The sequence below is a fragment of the Hyaena hyaena genome, unplaced genomic scaffold (genome assembly GCF_003009895.1).
Source record: "Hyaena hyaena isolate Hyena2069 unplaced genomic scaffold, ASM300989v1 scaffold_1087, whole genome shotgun sequence".
Taxonomy (NCBI): Eukaryota; Metazoa; Chordata; class Mammalia; order Carnivora; family Hyaenidae; genus Hyaena; species Hyaena hyaena.
The window spans coordinates 470903-480845 of record NW_024081700.1 but is presented as its reverse complement, the minus strand read 5'-3'; the positions used below and the strand labels follow the sequence as shown (position 1 = coordinate 480845).

Here is a 9943-nt window from a genome sequence, read left to right as displayed (position 1 = left end):
CAGCCCAGACAAGGGGGAGGGAGTGTAAATAGAGCGAAGGCGGCGGCGTGTTGACCCCGTCACCTCTCGGGCGACCCGCGAGGAACCCCCGAGAGGGAGATGGATGAAGATGAGCAAGAGCAGCGGCGCAGAAAGGTGGAGGCCGGGAGAGCGAAGGTAAACGATAGTGCCTCCTCCTCCTCCCGCTGTCCCGGCGCAGGCTTCTCAGGGAAGGTTCCGGTGGCCGCTGTTGTTCCCTACTAGGAGCGGAATCGATCAGGCGGGGACAGCCGCCAAAGTGTTGCCCTTCCCGCGGACTCGGCTAAAAGTCGCCTCCTAGCCGCCGCCATCTTGAATCCGCCGCCCTCCGCCCGGTCCCGCCCCTGTCGCGGTCGCAGCCAATCACCGGCTCGGGACGTGCGGCCCCGGCGCGCGGAGGTCGGGCGCCGGGCATGCCGGGCTGCGCGGGGCTGCGCCCGCGAGCGGGGCGGGGCGGACGCACGTCCGAGCGCACGGCGGGGCCTGCCCGGCCCTCCCGCCTCTCCCGGGGGAGCTGGCTCGGCGATCTGTCGAGTCACCCTGAGGTCTCGGTCCGTGTCCGCGGCGCCGCGGTGGACCCTGCTGGCCAGGAAAGCGCGGTCACTGACCTCCCGCCACATTCCGATCCCGTTAGAAGGTGCAGGACAAGCGGGTCATGGGGGACGGCCCTGCCCCCGCGCCGCGCGTCGCTCCCCTGTGCACACCCGCACCGGTCGTGGCTCCGCCTCACCAGCAGAACCCAGGGTTCTTGGAGGACTAACAGGGCCTGTGACTCACCTGCATTCGTGGGGGTCGTAGACCCTCCCCCTAGGGCGCATTCACCTCCATCCATTTAAACTACATGCAGATTTTCATATTACTGGGGATTACGCAGGGTTTTTTTTTTATTATTTATTTGTTTACTTATAAATATTTTTATTTATTTCTAGGAGAGAGAGAGAGACAGCGTGAGCAGCGGAGGGTCAGAGAGAGAGAGAAGGAGTGACAGACTCTGAAACAGGCTCCAGGCTCTGAGCTGGCAGTCAGCACAGAGCCCGACACGGGGCTCGAACCCACGAGCTGCGAGATCATGACCTGAGCGAGAGTCGGACGCTTAACCGACTGAGCCACCCAGGCGCCCCATGTTCTTTATTTTTGAGAGAGAGCGTGAGCAGGGGAGGGTCAGAGAGAGAGGGAGACACAGAATCCGAAGACAACCTCCAGGCCCTGCGCTGTCAGCACAGAGCCGGACGCGGGGCTCGAACCCATGAACCATGAGATCATGACCTGGGCTGAAGTTGGACGCTCAACCGACTGAGCCACCCAGGCAGCCCATATGCAGCTTTTTTTTTTTTTTTCTTTAATTAAAATAAATCCTCGAGTGGTTGTCTGGGAACACACATATATATTGTTTACATTGCAGAATATCTCTTGACCTGCTTAATATTTTCTTGGGTCCAGAAACTTTTGTTCTGGCCCAGTTGCTGTTTGGGGTCCAGGTGGACGTCCTGAGCAGGTGAGGGTTGACAGGCTCTGCGGAGCCTATTCCTTATGGTAGGCCTTATAGGGAATCTCCAGACACCTGGACGATATCCTGGGATGTGTTGCGTCCCTAGGTTGTGGATGCCCTGGGGAGCTCGCTGTGGTCCTACAGTCCCTTGTCTCCAGGGATGCTTTTTATTGCCTTGTTGCTGCTCCAGTTTTCACATAAAACTGGTACTCACTGTTGAGGTGGGGAGGCATGTATTGTGGGGATTAAACCATAAGCCGAAAAGACCCGGGCTGTCGAGGTGGAGTGGAGCAAGCAGACACTGTGGCTGTGACTCCCTGCCCTTCCCCAGCTGTGGGGGACTTACTTACCTGCTCTGCCAAGGGATGAGCAAGAGTCTGTGCAGTGTCACCCGATTAGTAGGTAGAGCTGTGTTAAGTTTGCTATGTTTGGGGTCAGACATGGCCAGACACTGGAAATTTCATCTGCACCAGCTAGGAGGAAATATTCAGTGCTAACTTCTTTGAGGGAAACACATGGTCACTGCATTAAAGAGGCCATTCAGAACACATAGTGACTAGTGTGAGACAGTGACAGGGTAGCAGCATCTAATGGCAAGGTGACAGGCAGAGGACAGAGTGGCCTCATTCAGGCTTCCTGTGGAGATGAAACTTGTGAGTAGTGTTTGAATAGGGAAGTGCTGGTGTCCAGGCATGTACATGGGCCAGGAGATGAAAATGAGCCAGAGTTTAATATTGGATTGTGTTTTCCTCGTGCTAGTTGTGGTTTGTAAGTGTGCATAACTGTACTTGAAGGAGTGTTCAGAGCGATGAGGAAGGATCACCTTGTTGGGAAACGGGACATCTCTTGTTGGGAGACCCCCAGGCCAGTGTCAGGGATGGTGATGCAGGAGGGAACCTGGGGCAGTCAAAGTTGATGGAACAGGGCATAAAATCATGCACATGGGGCAGGTTTGGAAGGCCCACTCTGTCCTGGAGACAAGGTTTTTCTCATGTAAGGGACCTTATGTAATTTCTCTGTTCTGTGTGAGCGTGCACTTCTGTTACATTTATGCCAATGTTTATTAAATGCGTTTGCTTTTATGAGCACAGCTGTCATTTGAAGGAGCTGATGTCCCCATATGAAAGAGTGACGTTTGGTCTCATACCTTTGAATAAAGTGTTAGTGGGAGATGCGTGGACAGTCTAAAACCCTTCATTTTGAGGGACTGAACAGCTAGGCTGTGGCTTCTGATGGGTGACATTCTGTGGAGGTCCCTGGTGCATTGGTGAACTGTGTCGTGAAAAATAGAACATCTGATTCCATAAAGGAGGATCTTAGATTGACCTGGCTTAATTAATTTTTTGCTATTTCTGTATCTTGTCTCAGAATCTGTGACTAGGAAGTTTTGGCTAGGCTATATATTTTCTCAATTGGGGGAAAATGGGGGCAAAAAGAGACTTAACGTTTCTGTAGTTTTAAACCTTAAGTATGCCTTGATTAAGCTATCAGTGTTTTAAATAGATATATATGTTTTTAAAATTCCATTTCTCTGTAAACTTCCAGGGGCTAGAAAAGCTATTCTGCCAGTTGGCTGTGTTGCTTTCTTCTGTCTGTATGTAGGCATAATTAACAATCCTCATTATTAGACTCTTTGAAAAGAATTCTGAACTTAAATGCTAGCGTTGCAGTTCTTCATGAAGGCAGAGTTTGTGGGACAGGGGTCTGTTGGTTGACGAGGGTCTGGCCAGGTTTGGCGGAGCACGCTGCGCCAGCCCCAGAGCCTCATGTTCCCCCCCGGCTCATTGGCTTTGTGGTTCTGTTACTTTTTTCTTGCTTATCTTTGTCTCTACTACTTTTCTACGTTTTTGCGCAGCTTGCTCACTTCCGACAGAGAAAAACAAAAGGTGACTGTGCGCATCCGAAGAAAAAGACGGCGAAGAGGAAGGGCCCGGCTGTCGATGCGCCTGTCCAGGAGGAGAGCCCGGTAGCCACCGAGGATGGTGGACTCCTGGGAAGAGGGGACGTTTGCAAAAACACATCCCTCAGCAACACCCCTGACGGGGCAGGAGCAGCTCAGGTGGGTTTACTCAGCACTGTGCGTTATCATCTTGCTTGTCTTCTGGTGGTCGCCACCTGACCGGTCCGTTTTTGCCTGTCAGAGGTGGGGAAAGAGAGGTTCAGTTTACAGAAGAGGAATATGTTTTTGTGTTTTTACTCCTAGTAAACGTCATATTTTCTATGATCATGGATTGTTTGAAGGCACGTGTCAGTATCAGTTCTTGCTTTGGTAATGGAAAGCTCACGAGTGTTAGTTCCACGGGCGTGGTTCTGTGCATCAGCCTCTTTGACGGGCATTTCTTTGCACACTTAAACCATAAAATTCCTTCACCTACTTAGTTTTTTTTGTTCATTACCGTTCTGAATGTGGGATGAAGAGGGAATGGGTGAAGTTGTTGCAGAAAGGGTGTCTGGCTGGCGGCGGCACCGCCGTCCCCTGGTTGAGGCCCTGTGAGCTGAGGGCCGCGTGTGGCCCACTGGCGGATGTGCGTACTGAGAATGCTGGGCCTGCGTGGCCTCCTAGTCACCCATGGGTGGGCGCTCCTTGCGACTTCTTCTGTGCATTATAATTGAGGGGCTTTGAATTGTGGTTTTTCCTTGTTGTGTGCAGGTTTGTATGCAGGTACAGGTTTGGGTGTTTGCTAGAATGAGCTGGCATCCTGGTGGCTGAGGGCAGCATCATTTGACAAAAAATCACGATGTGTCTGGCCTGCTTTATTGGAAAAGTGGAATTGCCGGCCTGTAAAGTTATGATATTCTACCTACACATCTGGAATTCTGCCTCTTGTGAGAATTTGAAGGACCTAGCCGTTGTGCTCCCTCGTCTGGGGAGCAGCTGGCCGGCACTCTGGGAGCCCAGCCGCTGGTCCTGCCCGAGGCCAGCTCACGCCTCCTCTGGTGCGGGCCTGGGGTTCACCATCATCCTCTGCACTGGCCTCGGGGTTGGGCGGCTGCTCTCAGCAGCCCTGTCTCCATCGCCAGGCACAAGCTGCACGGGGCGGGGGGCTGAGAGTTTACCCCTGGTGCTCTTTCTCTGTATGTTTTCTCCTAGGCTCCTCGAGGAGAGAAGCTTGTAATTTATAGTTCCCGGTTATTAATTTGATTTTTACTTTCAAGTCAGAGGAGTCTTTTTATATTAAGCTTCTTTTTGGTGGTGGGGGGAGTGCACCTTGGTGGCTCAGTTGGTTGAGCATCCAACTCTTGATTTCGACTCAGGTCATGATCTCACGGTTGTGAGATGGAGCTCCGTGCTGGGCTTGCACTGAGTGAGAAGTCTGCTTGGTTTTCTCTCTCTGTCCCCACCCCCATGAACGTGTGCTGTCTCTGTCGCTGAGTAAATAAACATTAAAAAAAATGTTTTTAACTTTTTTTTATCCATGCGAGCAGTGGAAAAGGGCGGGGGGGGAGAGTGAGAATATGAGAGAGAGAGAGAGAGAGAGAGAGAGAGAGGGAGAGAGACAGGGAGAGGATCCTAAGCAGTCTCCATGCTCAGTGTGGAGTCTGATTCAGGGTTTGATCCCATAACTGAGATCATGACCTGAGCTGAAATCAGGAGTCAGATGCTTAACTAGCTGAGCCACCCAGGTGCCATGAGGTCTTTTTATTTTATATTAAATGTCTTATGTATTTTAACTTTTCATTTTGAAATAGTGTCCAACTTATAAAAAATTTGCAGAAATTTGTGGATATCCTTCACCTAGTTTCTTGAAATGAATGTCAACATTTGGTGTTATCAGAACAACTATCACAATTAGTTCCTGTTAACACTGGAATAGTACTATGAGCTAATTAATAGAGGTTATTCAGATTTCCCCCACTGTCCCACTAACGCTCTTTCTCGGTCCAGGATTCTGTGTTGGATCTCAATGTCACGCCGTTTCAGTGTCCTCCAGTCTGAAACAGTTTCTCCATCTTACCTTGTCTTTTAGGAGTTGGACGTCTTTGAAGAGTCCTAGCTAGTCGTTTGGTAAAATGCATGTCAGTTTGGGTTTGTTTGACGTTTCCTCCTGTTTAAAATCAGGTTGTGAACTTTGGCAAAAACACTGTGGAAGTGATGGTATTCCCTGCTCGGTGCACTTGGTATTGGTATTTGATGTGTCGCCTTACTGGTAATGCTGGTTTTGATCACTTAGTTAAGGTGGGACCGGCCACATTTCTCTTGATAGAAAAGTTACTATTTTTAACTTTGAAGTTAATAAGTACATTGTATGGAGATACTTAGAGACCCTGCAAAACCCTTTTTCTCATCATGCTTTGTTCCACTAATTTAGCTTCCATAGATGATTCTTGCTTGCAAGATTTATGATAGTGGGGTTGGACACATGATGACTTTGTCTCCATCGTTCTGTCTCCATGTATTAATTGACATTCTGCTGCAAGGAGGAACTGTCACTTTTCTCCAGTATATTTATTTATTTGGTTGTTTATAGCAGTATGGACGTAGGGATTTTTCTTTTTCTTTTTTTCTTTTTTGAATACACTCTACACCCGTCATGGGGCTTGAACTCATGACCCCAAGATCAAGAGTTTCATGCTCTACTGACTGAACCAGGTGCCCATGGATTTTTATTCTTTGGGTTTTAATTTCTCATATCAACTATGTTAGTGTTTATTTTTTTTACTGAAATACATAGATTGGCCATTGGAAGTGCCTTTGAATTGGCACCTCCCCTTCGACCACGTCCTCATTGTTTCTGGTGCCTTAATTCCTTACATTCTGGCACCAAGATTTTCCACGGTTATTTTATCCTTCGCCTGTCATAGCCCTGTAATCAGCCATTTCTTCAAGGAGCTCTGGTTTCTTTTAGTGGAGAATGATATTTAGAAACCAACATCTGGGTGATAGTTGTGCTTAGTGCTGTTGGGGTATCTTTGGCGTGTGGGCTATTTCAACAGACAGAGCTGGGAGAAAAATACCTGTATGTGTTCACATCTATATTTATTTCTTTGTCACTCTGTGTGTATAATAAAAAACATGAATTCACTCTAGAATCTTCAGTTCCTACCCAACATCACAGAGTTCATTGTAGCTCCCCCCACTTCTTAATTCTTTTTACCAATAGTGCAAGTATCTTAGCTATGACGTATTTACTTACTTCCTCAATCTTAAAATATACACAAATTAGTTTGAGGATTGCTAATCATCATCCCTGTGAAAAACAGATTTACTAACTAGAGTAGGATATTTGTATATATAGTTGACCCTTCAGCAACGTGGGGGGTTAGGGGTGCTGACCCCTCACACCAGTTGAAAATCAGCCTATAACTTGACTTCCCAAAACTTGACTGCTAATAGCTTAGTGTTGACTGGAAGCCTTAATGACAACATAATAAAACAGTAGATTAATACATACTTTGTGTGTTTTCTGTGTCAAATGTAGTATTCTTACAATAAAGTCAGCTTGAGGAAAAATATTAAGGTCACAGGTAGAGAAGATACACTTACAGTGCCGCCCGCCGCATGTTTATTGAAAAAAGTCTGTGTGTACACAGTACTGTGCAGTTTAAACACATCCTTGTTGTTCAAGGATCAGTGCTACTCGTTTTTGTCTTTATCATCCCAACGTTTGTTGTTTAGCATTCCAGAGTTCTATAGGTTAATTTTTTAAATATATTTTTTACTTTTTCATTATAGTTACTAATTATTTTTTGAGTAAGTGAAACATTAATTACCAAGATTCTAAAAGTCAGAGCCATATTCAAGGTCATTACCTCCTCTTCTCTACCGCTTCATTCCTATCTAGGAGTGGTATGGTTGTACCCTGTGGTAGGCAGGTATTTAACCTTTTTTTTTTTTTCTCCAAATTTTATTTATTTATTTTGAGAGGGGGAGAGCGCGTGCACACATGCAAGCGGAGGAGGTGGGGAGAGAGAGAATCCCAAGCAGGCCTTAGGCTGTCACCACAGAGCCCAACATGGGGCTCAATCTCACGAATCATAAGATCGTGACCTGAGGTGAAACCAAGAGTCAGACACTCACTGACTGAGCCACCCAGGTGCCCCAATTTAACTTTTGAAAAATCTGCCAAAAACTGTCTTCCAGAGTGGTCATGCCATTTTGCATTCTTATTAGCAACTCAAATTCAGAAATACAAAGGAATGAGCATTCAAGACCTACAAAGACATGGAGGGACCTCAAATGTCTATTGCTGAGTAAAAAGCCAATCTGACAGGCTGCACACTGTGTGGTTTTGTTTGTGTAGCATTCTGGAAAAGGTAAAACTGAAAGTTTTAAACAGATGAGTGGATGCTAGAAGTTGGTGGAAGGAGAGTTGGTGAAGCGGGGATCCTTTAGGGCAGTGAAACTGTCCTGTGTGATCGTGTAAATTTTATGTTATGTCATTAGTGAGAGAGTACGCAAGTGGAGATGGGGTAGAGAGCAGAGAGAGAGAAAGATAGAGAAAGAGAGAAAGAAAAAAGAATCTTAAGGAGTCTCCACAATCAGCTTGGGGCCTGACGCAGGGCTTGATCCCACAACCCTGGGATCATGACCTGAGCTGAAATCAAGAATCAGGTGCTCAACTGACCGAGCCATCCAGGTACTTCATGATCATGTAAATTTTAAAACATCAAATTAAAATGTATGTAAATTAAAAAAAAAAAAACATTTAGGAGATTGAGGAATCCTATGATGGAACGCAAACTTGAACAGGGCCCTAACTGTATTGCTTGTGTACAGAACAACATCAGGGAATGGGGTGAGGGAAAGGTGCTGACCTGAGTAGCTTTGGGGGTGAGTGCAGTTTGGAGGACTGAAGGCAGAAGGCACTGAGTATAAACAGACCCCCGTTGATAAAGGGGTTTCCCACCGGAGTGAGGGTTAACGATTCTGAGGCTGTGTATTCAACGTGCTGGAATCGAGTCGTCAGGGGTGGCGGGAGCCGGGTGTCTCACTCTCCTGATGAGCTCACGCAGCCCTGCCATGGTTGGCGTGTGAATTGGAATGAAGGTGAGGGCCCGTGGAGGTCTGGGGCTGGTTGGAGGGCAGGAGAGAGAAGGTCAGCTGGAAGAAAGGGAGGGAAAAGGTCAGGGGAGATTAAAAGGCAGTCTGTGAGTCACTCACGCTGTCAGAACACCCCAGACTGAATGGCTTAAACACCAGACTCTCTCTCAGTTCTGGAAGCCGGACGTCTGAGATCCAGTGCTGTGTCAGGGCTGGGTTCTGGCGAAGCCTGTCTGCTTGGCTTGTGATGACTGCCTTCTCGCTGTGTCCTCATGTGGTCTCCTGTGTGGGGAGAAAGAGGGCAGAAGAGCGCTTGCTCTCTCTCCTCCTCAAAGGACAATAGTCCTATTGGATTACAGTCCCATCCTGTTGTCTCCTTAAAAGGCCTGTCTCCAAACACAGTCACAATGGGGGTTAGGGCTTCCACGTAAGAATTTTGGGGGATATACTTCAGTCCATAACATTCTCCCATCTAGTTCCCCAATTCATCTTTCTTGCATGCAGAATACATTCACCCCACCCTACAGCCCCAGAGATCTTAGCTCATGCCAGCATTCTTTCTCATCTAGGTGTCCTTTAAATCAGATAAGGGTAAGACTTGAGGTAGGGTTCCTCCTGGGGCCAAATTTCTCTCCCGCTGGGAGGCTGTGAAACCAAAGTTACATGGTTCCCAAACACAGTGGTGGAACAGGAATGGGACAGACAGCCCCACTCCAGAAGGGAGAAAGAGGAAAGAATGGGTCCCCAGCAAGTCCAAAAACGAGTAGGCAAATTCTCTTGGCTCTTAAGGCTAAAAAAATAATCCTTGGGGTGCCTGGGTGACTCAGTCTAAAGTGTCCGACTCTTGATTTCAGCTCAGGTCATGATCTCCTGGTTCGTGAGTTCAAGCCTTGCGTTGGACTCTTTGCTGACAGCTCAGAGCCTGCTTGGGGTTCTCTCTGCCTCTCTCCACCCTTCTCCTGCTCTTGCTCTCCCTCTCTCTGAAAATAAACATGTGAAAAAAAAAATCCTCTATGGCTAATCACTCCGCCTTTTGGGCCCGCTGGTGTCTCCAAGGCCCTTGGTGGTGGTGCCAGCCTGAGACCCGGGGCAGACACTTGGTGGCTTGCTGAGACTGAGGAAGGGACCCCTCCTCTGAAACTGAGGAGGAAACAGCCTTGCCCCCTGGGCCTCGAGTGGCAGCCCTGATGGCCCCTTTTTCACTATCAGGGTCGTTCTTTCCTTTTCTTGGGGGAAAATGTGTGATTGGGGCCAGATTCTGTAGAATCCCAGAAGTCTGAAAGATTTTATTTCATCCTGTTCCTTTTTCCTGGCGTGGTGCCTCCCTTTCTGGCTTCTGCTCTGTGGCTGACCGAGTCCACGGCTGATCTGCTCCGCCACACCCTTGGTGTTCTCTCAAGACCGTGATTTCCCCTTTTTTGCAGTATGGATAGGGAGAGAACTTTCCAAATCTT

The 9943-nt window shown here is 48.0% G+C and overlaps 1 protein-coding gene across 1 annotated transcript in view; it reads left to right on the top strand.

The window, feature by feature from the left end:
- Positions 1-15: 15 nt before the first annotated feature.
- Positions 16-9943, top strand: part of PCNT (pericentrin) — a 122821-nt gene continuing 112893 nt past the window's right edge. The window contains exons 1-2 of the mRNA XM_039222136.1: positions 16-156; positions 3363-3566. Of these exons, the coding sequence (XP_039078067.1) occupies positions 100-156; positions 3363-3566 (261 nt within the window). The 5' untranslated portion in view covers positions 16-99. The remainder of the gene's footprint in view (positions 157-3362; positions 3567-9943) is intronic.